We start from the raw sequence: 21,088 nt of genomic DNA on the forward strand, positions 1-21,088 counted from the left end.
CACCCTTAGCTACATGCATTCTTTTGTTTTAATCTGAGCAAGGTAAAGCCAATTGAAAATACCGTAATTTATGGATAATATTAACAGGATTTTTATGAAATTTTTCTGACCTTCACATTTGACCAAGAAATGTGCATGTTCAAGGTCACTACACACCCTATACCCAAAAGCTCTGTTTACTTGAAATGTGAACCAGATACTAGTAGAGCCGAGGGGAGAGAATATATGCCCTGAACAAAAAATTTTGTGTTGTCTGACATGACCTTGACATAGAAACTTCATTAAACATCAGTTAGTTCACATACGGCACACCCTTTGACCAAAGGCACCTTGTGGTTAAAGTATGAGCCAGATAAAGTCAAGGAGAGAAAAGATACACTCTGGACAAGGGATCTTGAATGGAGTGACAGATGGTCTAATGGATATTATGGACAAACAGATGAATGGATAGACTGCTCACGGTCCTAATTATATATTTAGAACAACTCTAAATCATTTAACTCAAATTCATATGGGATATATATATACAAACTGGAATTTTCAAATATCAATGATTTAAACTGAACAGCATGATTGATATATATTTACTGGTATTCCTGGATTGTACTACAATAGTATTCTAAAAATGTTCAAAAATATCTGTAATCAGGGACGTATATACTAGTATATACGTCCCTGCTATTATTGACAATAAATGTAAATATACATACATGTATCTTTATTTTGATAAATAATAATTACAACTCAAAATATAGAGTTGATACTATAAATAACTATAGCAGTCTAAAGTCAATCAGAACATCGGATATATATCTTGACTGACTATTGTGTGTTGAGTGAGTTGTGCAAATGAATAGGCCCTATTCTATTATGAAATGTCAAGAAATCAGCAAATATGTTCTTTCGTCTTCATATTTACTTATTTGAATGTAAGATGTCGGGTAAAACAATTTAAAATTGCTCCTTAAAGGGGCATGGTCACGATTTTGGTCAACTTCTATTTTCATGTTTTTATTATTTACAATACTTTAGAAATGCATTTCTAATGATCAAATAAAATTTGAGAGTCATTTGTAGAGTGTTATAAGCAAGATACGGAGCTCATAATTCTTTGTCATGTAAACAAGGCTCGTGTCCTGTTTTTGTTTACATAGGTTCAGAATACCAGTAAAAAATCTTTTTCCAGCTTACTTGACTATCTTTCTATTTATTTTAAGTAAGATAAACAATTCCTAACATTTTACACATTCGTTTTAGGTTTAAAACTGAAATTTTTACTCTAACGTTCAAAATGTAAACAAACGCCTTGTTTACATAGCGAAAAATTTCAAGCTCTGTAACTCGCATATAACTCAACAAACGACACTCAAATTTCAGTTGCTAATTAAAAATGCCTATCTGAAGCATTGTTAATATTACAATCGGAAAAATGATTTTTGACCAAAATCGTGACCATGCCCCTTTAAAATAATTTTTCTTAGATCCGCCTTGAAGAGTCGGGCACGAGTGTGTAATATTTAGAACGGAAGTTCGTCCGGAAAAGTATGTGCGAAAATTCATGAAGTTGTGTGTCAACATTTTTGACATTTTTTAGGGCCGCGTGAGTGTCGTGCCCGTGCAGCGTCCTTAGACACAGATTATGGTAGCAATACAAATTACATAGAGAGTGTATGACCAGTCATTCTCCGCAAGCGTTCAGGATTTCCTCTGCATTTCTAAAACAATTGCACACCGGAAGCGAAACTACAAACACTGAACAAGTGGTAGTTGATGCAACACTATAGCCAGAGAGTAATGGAAGATTTAGGTTTGTGTCTTTTATTATTCTGTATATTTCACAATCTTTGATGTTCTGTATTCAGTCAAACTTTTTCAGGTGTGGGCTAGGTGTGTCCTGTTTCTACTGATGGTATATGTGGTCTGTTGAAGTCTGATCTACCAATTGTTGTCTATTTTACAAATGTTTTTATCTTTGCTTGAAAATTCACAAAGATTGAAATCTTGAATACCTTTGGTTTAAGATGTTTTTATTAAAACAAAATTCATAATGAAGAAGACTTCAGCAGTTCAAATAATGTCTCTATAACAGGGAGTTGTTGATTGGTTGTAGGCCAGGGGCGGTTGATCATTAATGTCACTCAGTGTCAAATAGAACACTGTGATTCACTTTTTGTATCAATCCTATCTCTGTCCTTTGGTACCACTCCCAGTCTTCATCTTCTTTTTAGCTAGGAAATGCCTACAATTTGGAAAACATACCAATCTCACCTTCATATACTGAATCTGAGGACTGTCCAAAGCATTCTTGTTTAGAAATTCTTTTGTTAAAATTGCATATCTTTGTCTATCGCCATTCATTCAAATTTTGCAATTTTATTTTTCTTTACCATTTTCCACCATTAAATAAATGGTAACTCCACCAACCTAGTGTACCTTTTTAAAAGAAAGCCATCCAAAATTGTATTTTGGAAGATTGGATTTACATCAGCATGTACTTTGATGTATAAATCATTAGTACAGCAGGGTTGTCTCTAAAAATTGAAGTAGGAGGAAGAAATAAAAAAGTAGACGGGGGTTCTGAAGGTCTAGCTTATAGCTAGATTGTGGTTGAAGCAATAATAGCCGGGTAATTGCGTCATTTTAGACGGGGGAATTCCCGCTCCCCGGGTCTTAGAGACAACTCGGTACAGTATACCACAAAATATTTCATTGATAAGAAAACAATTTATATGTTTACTACATGTATAAAAACAATGTGGGGTGGTTTGATCAATACAAGGAAATTTGTTTTCTTGGTATGAGAAGCACAGAACGAGGCTATGTGCATGTAATAGTAAATGAATGTTTAAAATGTCTTCATGTTACAAAAACATTTGATGATTACATCAGTATTGTTACTATTGTAAGGGTGTCTTCTGTTCTGGCTGTTATATTGATCCCGTACTTCACATGTATAAGCAACATACTTAATATGTAAACGGTGTGACCGTTGGACCGAGCACAGACTTAACACAGTGCAATTTGATTTTTGTAGAATAAAATTTATTTGAAACGCACATGGTAGGATCTGCCTGGTTGCCTACTCAAATCATTAGCCAAAGTTTTAACTAAATGTCGCATGCTCAGTCTACATTATGACATCATGTTTCAGATGTAAAGCGTACACGTTTTGTCTTCGGAAATAGCCGAAGAGAGTTACGCTATTCCAAACCTTTTTTTTATTTTTTCTTTCATTGTTCATCAATTTAATTCATATAAATGCCGCGGTAATAAAATTGAATACTTTATTCAGTATCTAAAAGATCAGTTCCCTGATGTTAATGTTTTTATTTTCCATCTGATAATTTGATAAGATGTACATAGAACTAGTCGTGTTTCTTGACTGAAGCACTATTGAAACTTATCTGGCGTCCTCTTTTATTTCTTTTAATTCAAATTACCTTCTTTTGAAACACTGGAACATTTTAATCGAGTTTAGGGGCAATAAACATCGATAAGTACTGGCCAATCAATGATCGAACTAACTTTTTAGAAACAAAATGGCTGGCAATATGGTGGCGCCCATGGCTGGAAAAAATTATTTTCGGCCTTAGTACCCCTGATTAAACTTTCATTTTTAACTGATTTTCTTATATATTCCTGTTACCATTAATCCTAGTTTCACAAGGCGGGCTTTGCCCGCCTCTCGCTGCGCTCGGTATTACTTAGTGCAATGACTGTTGTAAATTTACTGCTCCATGTGAACTGTATATGTATATATGTTGAATGAATTTAGAACATTCCCAAACCTTCTCATATAACCATCTTCTTTACATGTAAAAAATGCAATGAATAATGTGCTTTCAAATTGATATTACTTATACATATAATAAACTTATTTTGTTTTAAAAATTACATGAAAAATTGTAGTTATTGCAAGCAAAATAAAAAATGTAGAATGTAAATCTTTGAAAAAAATTAATTTGGTGGGGGGGGGGGGGGGGGATTAAAGATGGTCTGACCATCTGAGAGAGTAACATCAAACAAATATTGTTGTATTGTTGGCGTTGTTATACAATCATCATATAATTCTGGCTTATTTTGCACATCAACATTATTTTTTTTTCAATGGAATGTTTTAAACATTTTATTTAAAAGAAAGACCAAAAACTTTCATTAAACCAAAGAATATTTCAGTTTGTCTAATTTTAGATCTTGTGCTATATTCACAATGCATACCTACCATTTAGAACACATGTAGTCTATATAAGAAGAGTGTAACAAATGTGAATTTGGTGAACTAATTAGTTAAAGGTATATTATGCCAAACGAATTTGCTGGGACTGTTTTGGCACACGCAGGTCACAGAAGTATAAAACATCACAAACAAGTCACCTCTACACAATGGTGTAAATTATTTGGGCTAGCTACTGCTACTTCCAAACTGCTAAAGACAAAACTAGCACTGCTTCCCAACACCCCCCCCCCCCCAACACCAACACTAACAACAACACCCTCCCCCCCCCCCCCCCCCCCCCCCCAAAAAAAAAAGACCAAAACAAGACCTGTGGTACAGTTGTCAAACAATACAACATTAATTGAAAAAATATTTTCATTGCATATTTTAATTACAACAAATGGATTTTAAATGAGTGGCCACATCACTTTTGTGTTCAAACTGGTTGATTTGCAATGCCAAACAATTGCTCCAAAAACACAGAGAAGTCAATAGCAAGTAGAATAGTAGGTTCATTATATCCCTCTCCCAGTATATGTATTCTTAAGAAATCTGCTTTTTACATAATGACACAATGTATTTTTTTTTAACATAATAACACAATGTGTGATTTATGGGTTTTATAGCTGGAGATGAATAAAGCTTTGTGGTTGAGTGTGTGTGCACACAGAAGCCCGGTCACCCCCAGCTGATACATGTGTTTTCCTGTAGAGGTTACAGGTGCCAGGGCTTCATCTGTCTCAGCACAGGGCCAGCTCTATCTAGGTCATCTAGTATTTAGAATCTTGACATCAGTCTTTGAGCATACAAGGACAGTCTCAAAAATATTTATTCAAGATTACACGCACTAAGTTTACACAGGCCATTAAAATTTTAAAATAAATATATATTGAGAGGGGCTGGGGTGGGGTGAGGGTGGCTGGGAGAGGTTGTTATTTTGCCACATATGTTAACAGATTAATTACCAGGTACTATAGATAAAGGGAATGAAGGATATTCTTGTTACAAACTTAAGCATCCCAATATAGAACTCCATGCATGAGTATTGTAAAATCAACATGAGAGTGCTATGTCCTTGAGATGCTAGAATCATGCAGCAGTCATTTGAATCTTAATCAGCCCTGAATTCCTGTTACTTTATTTTTGCATCTCATGAAAAATATTTCCAGGCATGAAAAAAAAAATAGGTCAGGTGATCATGTGATTGAAATATATCTTTTATTTTATATTAATATATATATTGAGTTAGGGATTTCTTCCTCCTTCGGTCATCCCAGGGATTTGACAAAGGTCACATGCAGTATTTGTAATGCCTTTAATATCTGTTCAAAAGAATGCTGGCTAGCTTTAACTATCCACTCACTATCAATGTAAAGTTAGACTTGGAATCTTAATTCTAAAACTACTGTAATAATTCCTAATCCAGCTTCATTGGTTACAATAAAAAGTACATGTATGCAATCATTTGCAGTTTATGCATAGAATTTCAACAACACTGTTTTTTGCTCTTATGTAGAGTCATCATATTTGATGACATTTTTTTGTTTCTTCAAACTCTTCATTCTGAAGATAGGTACTGTGCATGGATAATAGCTAGATTCTAACTTATACACATATATACATTTTATTTTACTGCTGAAATCACTTTTTTTGTGCAGAAAATAGTCACACAAATAATCAATAAATGCTAATATCTATGATAATGCAAAAAAAGCCTAATTTTAACACATTCAAGTTATTCATTTTGTTAGTACATTTGTATGACTTAGTCATTCGCTGATATACGTGCATGTGTATAAGTAGAGTTATCTTCCCTGCTACCAATGCTCGGTGTACAATGTAGCCATTGATGAGTAATAAGTTGCTGCCGATTTTTCCCAGGGAGACTGATGTTATTGATGGAAGAGGCAGGGAATTAGTCTATTTATAGATGCTGCCTACCTCCGTCTGGCATTCTGCAGGGGTTACATCACCACAAAATTTAATTTATCTACATTATGTACTTATCACTTCAGTGAGGGAATGTGTAAGAACCTATTTTTAGTGAGAACTTCAATGGCTTAAAACTGACGGGCTGCTGGAAGTTTAAATAGACACAAAAAATTGCTCAAAAGTGAAGAAATTGATATTTCATGTGTTAAGTGTTTTTATAAGTGAAACAATTTTTAAGAAAACTTACTTATAATCACATACCCAAGCATGCAGTTTCACATTGTGAAAAAAATCTAAACAAGAAGGAGATGTAGTAGCTTTTGAAAAATCAATGTATTGCAGTTCTTTGATCTACTTCATCAGGGTTGGGATCAAGATTTGTGTAATGACTTTGAGACTTGGTGACCAGTAGAAAATCCCGTCCCACAGCGGTCCATAGTGCTGCGTATTAGACTTGAAATGCCTTTTTAACAGAGATCCATTTCCTTCATTTTCCTCCAAGTCCCCATTAAGGGTTGTAATGTTTGTGAACAATGACTAAATCAAACACCTGATTACAGACATGTTTTTCTCCACTAGGAACTAGGTATGCTGAAGCGGTTTTCTACCAAGAGTTGGTAAAGAGAGGAATTAAAAAATGTAAATAAGATCCCCCGTATACTGGGGAGTGAGCCCTCCATTCTCTGACACTAAGCAGATCCGTAATAATTGATAACTTTGACAAGGCCCCTCTGAAATTCTTGGCAGAGCCTATCTCTGTGTTTGAGTGGAGATGATTCACTAGGAAGCCTGCTGCAGAACCGACAACCATGATAGAAATAGGTAGGACATTTTAGGCTTTTAATTGACAACTAATTCACTTTTCAATTAGAAAATGGCTGGGTTTGTAGTGAGATTCTGTGATTTGCTGCATGGTAATTGTTGATTGTTTAGCTGAATGAGTTCTCTGTGGGGTGGCTGTGTGATGAGCGGCTTGACCTTGCTTGACTTTCCTGATACTGTATCTGTGGTTATGTAATTAGTTTATACAGGGGAGAGGGAAGGAGAGGGGGGAAAGTGTATCCAATGTTCTGTGTAACATTACTTGCTGTACAGAATGACACAATGAATTAGTTTTACAATGCGGGGCCCTGCATGAGTACAAGCTGTAAAAAAGAAATCTCGGGGATCAGCCTCAGTACATACTGCTATACAACCTGAGTGTCAGCAACATCTCTGTCATCGTGACTGGAGCGGAGACAGGGTCTGTGTGGTTTAAGTTCTCTGGGTTTTACTTTCCTGCCTGGTGTTGTATTTTTCCTTCCCGGTCATTCTTTGACATTAATCTTGTCCCCTATAGTCAGTCTCTGTACGACTGAAGTAGGGAAGGAAACATGCTGAAATTTGTGAAGGTTTCGCCCAGACTGCCTCGGAAGAAAGTTAAGTATTCTTCAAGCTAGCTACAGTTTGTTTGGTATGAACTTAACAATATTCTGCTGTGATCTTTTAATGATATTATGTAATTATGTGTTATGTACGTTACACCAAGTTACATTTCTAAGAAAACTCTCAAGCCTCTTCATCCTTGTGTGAAGTCAATTTTAACCATTTTACCAGATAGTGCTGAGCAACTGGTTTCAAATTGGTGCATGAATGGCATTCTTTACAACAAATAAGCTTGCCTTGTTTATTTAGTTTTGACATATAAAGAGAGGGAGGAAGTGTTTGACCTTTCATCGCCTGTGTAATCTGGTTGCATATGGCTGTGAAAGATCAGCATTCATGAAATAGTTGTGCGTTTAATGACTTCTGTGTGTTTAATGGCTCCTGTTGGGGATCAAGTGGTTGTAGGACAGGGAGAACATGTGTTTCTCCTCTGACAATGCGAGCATGCTGACTGATGCTTCAGCAGATATCCTCCTCAGTAGATTGTGGGTCAGATAGGGGGGCGTTGAGATGATTACGACCCCCATCCTCCAGTGAACCTGTTCAAAGTCAATTTCCTACCTCACCAAGCAAGAAATTTGCATTTCTTTATTCCATTAATATGAATGATTCATCAGCATCTCCTGAGTATAAAAATTCACACCAAGCCCCAGGCCTTTAGGAGCCGGAATCCGGATGTCTGGAAAATGATGCATACTGCAAATACCTTGTCAGGCTAGGGGTAACAGGGCAAGTTAATGATTCAATTAATTCATGGCTGTTGTTTTCTACAGTGTTTTATAAATCAGGAATTATAAAAGGTAATACTTGACACCCCCCCCCCCCCCCCCCCCGAAAAAAAGATGTAGTTGGGGGAGGGGGGTTATCTCCCAATTTTGATAAATTAGAGGCCATATTGTTGTTGAGACTCACAGCATGTAAGTGGTTGTTAAGTGCCCCAACTGCCGCATGGACTTGAGTTTATTGTTTAATCATAGCCACTTCACCTCAAGTACAAGTACATTCTGTGGCCACAGTTTTTCATGTAATCATGTACTGTAAGCATTTTATATACAGGCAGAAATATTTAGAAAAGTTTAGGAATTTTTCTCTAAAAATCAGTTTTATTTGCAATTGAGAGGTGTGTTTATTGCAATATTTCATACTTTTGTTTTCTTTAATAACATCTTGTTATTTCTTCAATTTATGTAACAGTAAGTAAATATATAAACCATTATTAGTACTAGAAATTGCATTTAAATTGAATGTAATTCATATTACTTAGTTGACCAAAAAAAAAAGACTTACATCAGCATGTAATTAGCTTCTTAAAATTCAGATAATGGAAACAAATTTTGAAACATTCATCCCCCATTTTATTGAGGCATGCTTTGTTTTGGATGGATCAAATTACTTTCAAATTGTTACTATTTACATCAGAATACAATGTTAATGATAGTAATATCAATATGCAAATGTAAGTACTTGATTAAATACTGACTTTTATGTCGAATTCACTAATAAAATGTCTTAATGTATGGTGTAGAGTGTTTTGTAATGATATGTGCGGGTCATCTATTTGTCTATTTTTCAACACATTTTAGACAAGATACAGACTGTGCAATATTTGGTACAGTAATTATACATAAAATACGGGTACTTCGAGAAAGAACTCTATTTACTTTAAAGGTCAGGTCTAAGGCCAAGTTATCCAGAGACATACATGAACATTTCTGGTCTGTAAATCTTGATTTGAGGGTCTTCTTTTTTAAGGTCAGAGGTCAAAGTAGACTTTCATTAACCATACATTGTATGCAAGATACAGACTACATTTAGGAGAAAGACAATGTTTAGATACAACTTTGGTTTTATTTGTTTCTCTGATGTTTATTTCTGTCTGCTTGTTGTTTGTAGATGCATTACTGGCTGACCTTCAGAACACAACCACTCAATCACGACATTACCAACACTCTGAAGGCTCGGGTCGCCAAGGAGACGGGGTCCAGCAACGAGAACCAGTACAGAACCATGCTCAGTACAGCAGCACTGCTGTGGAGTACAGCTCGCGCTACAACCAGCGGTCCAGCGGCAGTGAGACACCACCACCTCTACCCCCGCCCCCTCCACAGGAACTCCTAGAGAACATTCCACCACCAAAACAGTTCGATCAGGTGAGATCCACCACTTGAATTTTATCTTTAACCTAAATTAAGCAATCATTTAGAATAAATAACAAGGACCAAAAAATATAATTAAAGCAGCCATGATGTTGAAATGATCATTGGTCTGTTTTAAATTCTGACCTAATTTTGAAAGCGATTAATATTAATGTCCTAAAGTAGGTAATCGACAGATTAAAAAAATTGACTTTCACTTTTATTAGTTATCTTTGAATTTGATTTTTTTTATATTATATACAACAAGAAAGACAATACTGCATTATTGTTGAATACTGTGGTGTACTGGTGTATGCATCTCTTTGGAATAAATGTGAAATATCTAATGTAAAGTAACAAAATCCCCTAAGGCTTGTACTTTTATCAGCTAGAAAAAAATTCAGATAAATTTCAAATTTGATTTAAACATGCAACAAGAAAGACAATTTTATCTGTTATACTTAATAAATTTTCTTGCAAGGGTTATTTTTCTTTGTTGAGGAATATATTTTTTGATGTTTCATCAAACATTGTAATTTATTTTATATGACTAAGACTAATGTGAGATTGAAACAACTAATGAAGTGATTTTTTGCAATGATTTGATTGGCCTTATTCCCATAAAAAGAGCTAGAGAGACATATAGCGTGAGGTAGTGGTTGCTTGAAGTAACCCGCTGATTGTTTTTTGTGCCCACAGCGCAGACTGTCCGTGTACCAGGTGTTTAGGAAGGTAACTCTGTCAGTCACTGTGTGTGTGTGTACCTCTCCATTAGTCAGTACTGTATACAGGTGTATTAATCCCTGTAATATATAAACAGGTATACAACATCTGTATAGGTATATATCACAACCTCTCTTTATTACTCAGGAATGATCATACTGACAACACATTGTCAATAGTTTTGACACCATCAAAGCATATGAGGATCTTACATTATGCATTTAACAATTGTTTAGTGATAATTCTACAGGTCTGTCAACCTGGACTTGAAGTTGACACATTTGATAGAATTATGACAAATACTATAATTCATAGTGGTCAGAACCTATAAACACACTTGTACTGGTATATCAATAGCTTTCCTAAAGAAGTATACTCAAGCATTACATCACATAGGATGTACATGTACGGTATGTACAATTGTTCAATGTGTTTACACTTGTATCATGATATCAGAAATACATGTACACAAGGAAGTGTAAGGTGTATCCTTGATGTCTACATTGTTGTGTTAAGATGCAGGACGTGAGTAAATATTCAAATCAATTCTTGTTAATTAATTAATTGTGTGTATTTCAGTGTACAGTCAGTTTCATTTCAGAGGAACTGCTGCTACTTCATTTATGTAATTTAAGGATTCTGCAGCCTGTAGCAAACTGTTTTTATCATTGCCTGATGTTTCTCTCTCCAGCCCATGTACTATGAGACTGGGGTAGCTCCACCACCCCAGGAACCGAGGACCTCCCAACTAAGCAACAACTTGTCTGAGCTTGACCAACTTCTGCAAGATCTCAACTCGGCTCAGTTCATGGCGGAGGTGGACAAACGCAACACAGGTAGATATTCCTGTTACTTAACTTACCTGGCTACTAAGTGGGAGTACACAATATCCTTGTTCACTTCCTTTATTCTAAAGAGAGAACAGTGAAGCATGGTTATAACAAACACGCTTTTAAGGAATTCAGTCTTACAGCAAAATTTATGCCCATGATGACATTTTTACTTAGTTTGAAAATGTATTATATAATGAAGAAAATAAATATTGTTGATAAGGAAACAGAATATCATGTAAAAAGCCTCACACATGTGTAAGCAGTGTGTGCAATGATCAGGCACTCTCAGTGTTCTTTATACAATTACCGATATTAACCATCAAACGAGAAAGAATTAGGATCCGGCAGGTGCACTGTTTACTTGTTTGGTGCGATATGCTGTCTAAATAGTGAATGTTTAAAACTTGATTCAGTTCCAGGAGGAATATTCTAATTTTACATTGAAACAATAAGTCAAAGCAACAAGCGACCTCTGATGGTTTAAGAAGTGTCTTAAAATAGATAAATAAACTGCCTCAAACTTGTTGTTATATTTCTAAAGAACTGTACATGGAGCAGAACAAGAAAATGTATATTGTAGTGTTATCAGAAGTACTGGACTGTACAAAGATAGATGTCTATTGTTTATGCAGTGTACGAGGCATATACTGTACCAAATGAATGGACTGAACCATTGATGTTAGATATGCTGGATGTTGTGTTCACTGTGTACATAGGTTACACATTTAAAAAGTTTACCTACAGTGATGTTATAGAGAACAGTGTGTATCATCTACTAATACAAATGTACCGGTATTCAGCTTATGGTACTCAGTACGCAATAAAATTTGAGTACAAGTAGGCACACAGAGAGATTGTAGTGGAACAGGTGACACCTATAGCATTGATATTGATATCCACAGTAACAGATGCCATAGCAAACTTCATGAGAATAAAAGAGGTTTTTTGTTTTACGGCTCAAGTATAATTTTCTGTTTCCCGGGATCAGTGGTCGTTACATGAGAGTGCTGATTTTGATTTTCCCCTTTGTTTTGTATCATTTGGCAGAGCTTGAAAGGAAACAGAACAAGTGAAACATGAAATTTCAATTAATGAAGAACGAGAGTTAATTTTAGATATTTGCGTCTCTGTAGCCTTCCTTTTACTGTAGATGATATAACATAATGTCCAAAATATAAAAAAAATATTTTTTGTTTTACAAAGATAGTGTTTAAACTTTGATGTAATTAACCAACTGATATTTGTTTTTGATGTCTAAATCTAATTAACGTAGAGACGGAGGGTCGATCCAGTCCGTAGCTTAAAATATTAAGATAATTGGTTGCTTTATTCTTTCTGCTGATAGCATCCCTTTATCTGTAATAATAGTCATGTTATAATTACTTCTAAATCAATTTAGATCTTCCCTTCATGCACAAATGTACTTCAGAAGAATTGCACCGAGGATTTTATAATTTAAATGCTTGGAATTCCTGATACACACAATTAAGTAGGTGTCTGTCTATGAGCTTTAAAATAACTCTCCAAGATAAAGGGGACCCTCCCCCTCAAAAAAAAAGGTTGACACAAAGTATAAGATTTAATGGGGATTGCCACCCTGCACAGTTTTTGAATCGGCACGAGATGAGATCGAGAGAGAGCGGTGTTGGTGTCGTTTCACGGTTGGCTATTGATAGAAGGATAATTCAGTGGTACAAACATTCACTTGACTTGGATGATTAATTGGCGTGTAAATCCATCACATCACTGAGCGAGGCCGTATGATTGTGACAGTGTATTCATAAATACTGGGTCATGCTAAAATGGAAGTACAGTGGTAGGGCTGCGTTTTTTAGTGTTTTTCTGTGGAACTTCTCTATGTGTGCTTTTACTTTCCAATGCGTGAGGAATTATCTGTAGGTTTTTAGGAATGTGATTTCCATCTTCACAGGTTTTTATGAGAATGTCAACAAGTTTTTCTACATTATAGATACGAGATTAAAGTATCTCTAAATTAGTTGATATTTTAAGTTTTTAAAAAATTTTAAAATATTTTTTGTGTGGTCCAGCTAGCTTTGATAACCTAAGCAATTAATCTTGTGATAATAATGTTATCAAAACTTAATCTTTTTTATAAGACTACCCAGGGTCATGCTTGTTTGTAGTGTGTTCACGATAAAATCCAGGGCTGACTCATTTTCTTGCCAGCAGGGGTGAAAAAATATCTGGCTTGTTGTGAAATTTGCACCACGATAAGTTTGTTTCCCTGTGAATGGTCATAACATTTGTCACTGGTGTATTATAGCGATTTCTGTACAGATTTTTGATTTTCCAGCAGCTCAACCTATCCCCAATGGCAATAACAAGGAGCCCCCACCTGTGGCCCCCAAGCCATCCCGGGAGAAGAGATCTTCTGTGGACGGACTGTTGGACATGCTGGAGGGGACAGTCCCAGACACCCCCAATGAAAACTATAGAAGGTATGTGTGCCACACAACCCCTCCCCCTATTAAAACTACTCTACTGTATATAATCCAGTGCTACACCATTACAAGATTACAAACAGTTGCATCAGGAACACATACCACAGAGCTAGGCCCCTCTGTGTGTTTATGTTACTTTATGAACCCCCCAGCACCATTACAGTGTATTACAACCACATCCCTCCCTCTGTGACTTCTTATAACAATCACCCCCTAATTATGTACAGATGATGTATCTATTCGTGTTATGGTAATGATTATCACACAATAACAATGTAATTACATGTACATGCCCCCCCTCATAAACAAAACTAGTTTACATGCACCACCAGTCACTAGTCATGGTTTAAACAGTATGTATACCAGGTATGTTTTTACCTGGCTTCCAGCTTTCTTTCATCAACTATGCTTGATCTTAATCAGTGTGTAGACCCTGCCTGCTTTTGTGCTTGTACTGCTGTGCTGTACGTGTTTTGGCGATCTGTCATATTAACCATGTTGTTTTTTGATAACCTTTCAGCTGTGTTGAAACATGGAAGGATAGAATTGTACCTGTGTTGCATTCAATATTTAAATACTTAGTTATTGATTAGCAGGCATGTTTTTACCAAGTCAAATATTTTGTTTCAATAGATCAATACTCGGTGGACTGGGATGTAGGTTTTTTTTAAGGTGCTTACATCATGCTTGTATTTTTGAAATTCCACTGCATAATTGTCAGAGGTTAATTGTTTTGCTCTGTATATTTCTGTAATATTGTGTGCACATGAGTTGACACCTATTCACTTTGGTATTTAACTATAAGTGCAAAAATACATCCTAAATTCAAAACACAACATGCCATAAAAATGAAATGTGCATCCTCTTGTTGAACTCTTAAGTACCAGAGCATGTACAGCCAGTCAACATGTTTGTGTTTTGAGAGTCTCTTTTATGTTTTTATTCTGTACTTGAGTTTTGCAAATAGTTTATGGCTAGAATGAATTAAGTTTGTTAAGGGCACCTGTAAGCTCGCATAACTTTCTTAAAGTAAAGTGGCCATTAGTGTATTTAGATATACCATATAAGTATATTGAATTACTTTCCTGTAGGTATTACAGGATTTTAATATTAAAAAATGTTTTTATGACATACCCATAAAGAAAATTGATGAAATATAAAACAACTCATGATTTGTACTTCATGCTGTGTATTTTGGTACTGTACATTCCTTGTTTTAAGCGAGTACCAGTACTTAATTCTGCAATTCAAGTGTTTTTCTTCTAATTCCGAGAATATAAAATTGCAAAGGCCAAATTTTTATCATAGTGTTATTTTGGTTTACATCTGTCCAAAAAATAAAAGCGAGATTTTAAAATCTGCAAGATGTACTTTTCGCAACTTTACGTGTTTATTAATTCCTCATGTTTAATTAGAAATCTACAGTATTTTACAGTCTCTTGCCACCTCTATAGCTATGAAGCTCTTCTTGCCACCTCTATAGCTATGAAGCTCTTCATGGTTATTTTAGTATTATAGAGTTTTATATTGTGTATTAGGGTATTCCTCTTTTACAGCCCTCTTCATAATATTTAAGTACCGTTATTGTAGTATTTCATATTGTGTATTAGGGTATTCCTCTTTTACAGCCCTCTTCATAATATTTAAGTACCGTTATTGTAGTATTTCATATTGTGTATTATGGTATTTTACAGCCCCCCAGCCAATGACAACTATGAATACACCACGACTTCACCACCTCCTCAACCACAGCAGTCAACCATGCATGTCCAGCCGAAACCGCAGGCTACCTCCACCGCAACGCGCGAGCTGGACGAACTCATGGCCACACTCTCTGGGTTCAAGGTACTCCTAACACAGGCCCTGATTATCTTTCCCTTAGTATTATCTTAGTATTGTGAAAAAATAAAGCTAAAAATGCGTGATGAAAAAGAAAAAAAAACATCAAGTGAATTTTTATCTCTTAAATAATGAAAATTTACGAATAAATTCTGTTAAATTACAGAAGTAAAGAATTATATTTTTGTCAATTTATACCTAAAATAGTGAATTATTTCAGAGAGCAGTTATTTATAATTATGTGTTTACTTTGATGCAGGTGAGTGGGAACTCACATGAGAGGACTCAGAGATCAGTCTCTCCCTCAAGTGAGCCTCCCTACGCCAAACCACAAAAGAGGACCCCCTCTCAGAGCAGTGCCCCTAGCACACCTGCTGCACCCCAGAGGGAGGAGTTGGAATCAATGCTGGGAAATCTACATGAGGACATGAAGAGTCAGGGGGTCACCACTAAGACTAAGGGTGTGTGTGGGGCCTGTAACCAACCCGTTATTGGACAGGTAGGATGTCTTTATAAGTTTGGGGTGGGGTGAGAGGGAGTGTGCAAATAATTCATACATTGGATAGGTAGGATTTTTTTTTTTTTTTTTGGGGGGGGGGGGGGGGCTGGTTATGAATATTTGGGTGGGGGTGATAGTGGAGTGTGATAGAATACATTTAAGTTTGTTGACCTTTAAAAGAAAATTTTGGATGGTGGTGGGGTGTTAAGGTGGAATAACACATCATCACAAAATGGCTGACCGCTGATAGAAACGACATTTCGTTTTATTGAAAGGATTTTATCGACTGCAACATGTAATTTACTCTATAGCCGAGTGGATAAAGTATCTGTCTTGTGATCCGTACATCGCGAGCTCGAATCCCGCAGGGGCTTTTGTTGTTACTTACTGAAAAAGTTATTTTAGATATTCATTTTTTATTCCCAAACTGCAAATTTTTCGCTTACTTGATGTATGTACATTTTTATTTATCATTATATCTTTCATTATCAAATAATGTCCTGTTAATTTGAGTGACTTTTTCCAGGTGTGTTATTCCACCTTAAATCAGCTTTGTATTTGACAAGAAAGATGTTCTGAAAGAGTTGGAAGTTGGGGGTGGGGTAGGTTGTATAGCTTAACAGTCATTGGACAGGTAGGATTATGTGTTTCATGTAATGAACTAAATCTGAGGACAGATTAATTAATGGCTCTTAGATGTATGTATATTTGGAAGGGATATGGGATCTATAATACATTTAAGATAAAAGATTGCTTTATTTAAGTGTAAGGAAGAGTGGGGTGGGACAAATGACCAGCTGGTCATGATTCTTGTTAAATCTCGTTTTTTTGCTATATATAATGTAGCCACTTTGTTTTAAGCAGGTTTATAGAGACAAATTATATTTAGGCATCATTAGATTGGTTTAATAGATTTGCCAATTATGCTGCTATATTTACCAGTACATGTGTATTGCGTATATCCTTCTTCAAATGAATACATTGTATTAGAAAGTTTATTTTACTTTGTAACTGAAAATTTTTAGGAGATGACTGTTTATTTATGCAGGATGTTGATTTTTAAATTAGCCCATTTATATGATTGTTTAATTTAATATCATAGATTTTATTAATAAAGTGGTTTAAATTATTAATTATATCCTGTTTAAAATATATATCAATTAAGCAATCAATCAGTTTTGACTTATAAAATGGTTTAGTGGTAGTAATTCAAAACAGGAATGTATAAATAAGTGCTTTGATTAAAATTTCAAACATATATCACTTAAGCAATTTGGACTTATTGATAAATGAATTACTTTTGGAGTTAATGGACAAGTGATTCAAAATAGTGGTTTTGTGAATTAGTGGTTTTAAATTTGAACAAATTTTCCAGGTGATCACGGCCTTGGGAAAGGTGTGGCATATTGAGCACTTTACCTGTGCTAACTGTAACCTCCCTCTGGGAACCAAGAACTTCTACGAGAGGGACGGAGAGGCCTACTGTGAAGAGGACTACCACAAGATATTCGCTCCTAAATGTGCCTACTGCAACGGGCCTATTGTAGACGTAAGAAAATAGCTAGCTCAGAGTTCTGTATTGGGCTTATCATAGACATTAACAATAGGTGATGACTACTGCAATGGGCCTATCATAAACATAAGAAAATAACGTTATAATATATTATAATCTGGAATACTGTAGTGGCTATATTAGACGTATGAAACTGCTCTATATATGAACCACAGATTTCTCTTATGTGACTGGTAGATGTAAGCTCAAACTTCTGTCACTAATGTTAACCATTCATGGATGGAAACATCTTTTTAAATCATAGCTCAAATACAATAGTTAACAAATCATAGATGTAAGACTAAAAAAAACTCAAAGAGTCCATTTTGATTTTTTTAATCCTGTTTTAGAAATGGATTAAAAAAGATGAGCGTAATTTGTTTCCATAGTTCAGATATAACTATTTTTAAGATAAAAGAGGTTAAAATAAATGATGTAGAAAATATGACAGTTCATGGAAAGTTTTACTGCATTGTCTTATTTACATCAAAGAGGAGAACTTGGAATGAATTTCTTTTGACAGAAATGTGTGACTGCATTAGACCTGACCTGGCATCCGGATCACTTCTTCTGTGCCCAGTGTGGGCGACCGTTCGGAGACGATGGATTCCATGAAAAGAACGGCAAGGCCTACTGCAGGTAAATATTGTTGAATGATAAAAAAAAAAAGTAGTTTCACATTTTATGATGTTTTCTTACCATACATTTGGTAATTTCAAAAGAAATGTTTTTGAGATGGGACCAGGAAGCCAAATTATTCAAGCATGATTATGCCACTGCCTAAATACGACTTTTGATCATTGTTTATGCTATACTTAGAATACAATTTAAAATCTTTAAAACAGTATATAAATTTTTGGAAAAAAAACCTTGTGACCATGCCCTGAGAATGTAAAACATAGAGCTATGTGGAACAAAGTGAGAATTATATATGATCTGTATGTTGAATAAATGTTGATGATCTGTATGATGATTAGTTGTTGGTGGTTTGTGTTGAGACAAAACTTTCTGGATATGTTTGCCCCACATTGTATATGATCTGTATGTTTAATAATGGTTTGTGTTTGTAGACAAGACTTTCTGGATATGTTTGCCCCGCGTTGTGGAGGATGTGGCCACCCAATTCTAGACAACTACATCTCGGCCCTGTCTCGACACTGGCACCCAGAGTGCTTTGTTTGTAGGGTAAGTTCTACTAATTTGTCTTTGGAACCCAAATAAATTTTTTTGTAAGTTTATCTGCTACATGTATCTAGGTGCTTCATAACAATTGTGTCTAGGTGCTATTTTTGTAGAAGTACCGACAAGAAACTTTTTAGTCTGAAATCATATTTTTAAATTATTTTTTCTATTTTCACACTTAAAAAGATTTCGTTTCATTTTGTTTTGCCCACTGGCAAAGTTGAGGTATATAGGGCAATAAAAGATTGGATTCTTCTTTGTAGGGAAGTCTTAATCTGTTAGAGTTAAAAGTATGCGATTAAACATCTGATACTTCTAATGCATAAAGGAACATCAATTAAAAAGGTGCACAATGATAAAATGAAAAACCTCTGTGAGATTTATACCGATAGGTTATGTATTTCTTCAGGACTGCCACCAACCGTTTGGAGGGCGAAGTTTCTTTGACCATGAAGGATTACCGTACTGTGAGACCCACTACCACGCCAAGCGGGGCTCCCTGTGTGCCAGCTGTCAGAAGCCCATCACCGGCCGATGTATCACAGCCATGGGCAAGAAGTTCCACCCTGAACATTTCGTTTGTGCCTTCTGCCTGAAGCAGCTTAACAAAGGGACATTCAAGGAACAGAACGATAAGCCTTATTGTCACCCCTGTTTTGTGAAACTCTTCGGCTGATGGAGATGCGTTTAGTACTATAGTCAACTTATGAAGGCTTTTGTTATATATACATGAATTATATTGTATTTTTATATGACATATCTATATATCTTTATCTCTATTTGGAAACCATTATTTTTACATTTCATAATTGCTGTTAATTCACACCAGTTGATTGATTTCTTGCTTGTTAGATTTATTTCTTTAGCATATTTTGTAGACTGCCAGAAGAATCTTTTTATCCTGCTTCGATATAAGTGATCAAGTAATTGTTTTATCTATTTTGCTTCAAGTCACTGGAGTCAGAAAAGTTCATTCACAGACTCAGTATTCATCCTGTACATTCTGTTCTTGCATGTGGCTAATGAGTGGAGTATGATTATGTTCCTTTTTCTTGGGTCCCCAGAAAATTGGTATCCTTCTTTGGGATAACACAGAATTACTAAAGAATGATGTAAATGTATTTTGTAATCTAGTAACAAGATGAAAGTATGCCCACCATTTGCAAAAGATTTAGGAAGTGTTTGTTGCTGCTTAATCATGAGACACATGTTAACGTATTACTTTTATACAACGGCTTGCAACTATTATAGCCAGTTTATATACAAAGCTTTCATAAGGTTTTGTGGGTACAATCCCATGGTGACCTAAAAAGAGACACATTAAGGGAAGGTTGAATTACCTTTCTCTTTGCTGCTGAGAGAAAAGACAGAGCTTCAAGACTTGGATTCCATGTTTTACCTGAATGGAGACCATGTTTGTCCAGATACTAGTAGCCACCACAATCTTTATCGGAACAGTTTATCCATCAACATTTATTTTATATTGCTTGTGATATACATGTACTTGTGTCCAACATCTTGATAATAAATTAAGATATTGCAATATTACTCCTGTTATAATTGTTGTGTGGTATACAGTGTAGTCGTCCTAGGAGGAATTGTGAATATAAATGATTTGGATCAGGTGTAAAACCAGAGTCAGGTGCTTTACCATGGGACTATATAAGCCGATATCTATGGTTCAAATTGTATTGTTGCAGCAGAATGATTTTTCTCCTTGCTAGTAAATAAACATGTTTTCAAAAATTAAACCACTGACATTTGTTTTGTCACAATATGAACTTCCTCATGGTTAGTCTGGCACCGGAAAGGCCATCTGGCCTACCACTACACAAGTTCTATCACTTCAGTATATAATATTTCAACAGCACTTAATTATAAGTGCCAAATAAAGTCTTACGTTTACGTGTGAACGAGTCTTTAAATCAAAATTCAACACGACACATCCCAGTTAGCACTGTTACTGACAGGAAAATACAGGCGGGTGATGTCTGAAGTCAGAGCTATCTCAAGGAACTTGTGCAGAGCCGTGTATTGGGATAATAGGGACTAATAAATGCTTTGTGATGTTCCCGTTTCCAACTTCCTTATTCCCAGAGTAGAGACACAACACGGGGTTAATTATAAAGTCAAAATGACCAATAACTTTTCCAATTTGACGTAAAGACAAAAATACATTATATTTATTTTAAGGAAATCGTTATCAAACATTTTTGCAAACAGTAGATATTAACCATGATACAACTTCAATACTTGTAGATGCATAGAGTAGTACATGGTAATTCAATAG

The 21,088-nt window shown here is 35.4% G+C and overlaps 1 protein-coding gene across 3 annotated transcripts; it reads left to right on the forward strand.

Annotated features, from left to right (window-relative positions):
- Positions 1–1,518: 1,518 nt before the first annotated feature.
- On the forward strand, positions 1,519–20,346 carry LOC128187808 (transforming growth factor beta-1-induced transcript 1 protein-like). 3 transcript variants are annotated; one of them, XM_052858414.1, is made up of 10 exons: positions 1,519–1,807; positions 9,467–9,723; positions 11,123–11,267; positions 13,582–13,723; positions 15,421–15,571; positions 15,825–16,064; positions 17,440–17,613; positions 18,140–18,255; positions 18,687–18,801; positions 19,208–20,346. In XM_052858414.1, the coding sequence occupies exons 1-10, from the start codon at positions 1,771–1,773 to the stop codon at positions 19,472–19,474; spliced, it is 1,644 nt and encodes a 547-aa protein (XP_052714374.1). In that variant the 5' UTR covers positions 1,519–1,770; the 3' UTR covers positions 19,475–20,346. The 3 variants fall into 3 exon arrangements, with proteins under 3 accessions (XP_052714374.1, XP_052714373.1, XP_052714375.1); XM_052858413.1 differs by having other exon boundaries at positions 1,520–1,807; positions 13,579–13,723; XM_052858415.1 differs by lacking the exon at positions 1,519–1,807 and adding an exon at positions 6,787–6,970 and having other exon boundaries at positions 13,579–13,723.
- The last annotated feature ends 742 nt before the right edge of the window (positions 20,347–21,088 follow it).

Source organism: Crassostrea angulata, chromosome 6, assembly GCF_025612915.1.
Source record: "Crassostrea angulata isolate pt1a10 chromosome 6, ASM2561291v2, whole genome shotgun sequence".
In the NCBI taxonomy this organism is placed as follows: Eukaryota; Metazoa; Mollusca; class Bivalvia; order Ostreida; family Ostreidae; genus Magallana; species Magallana angulata.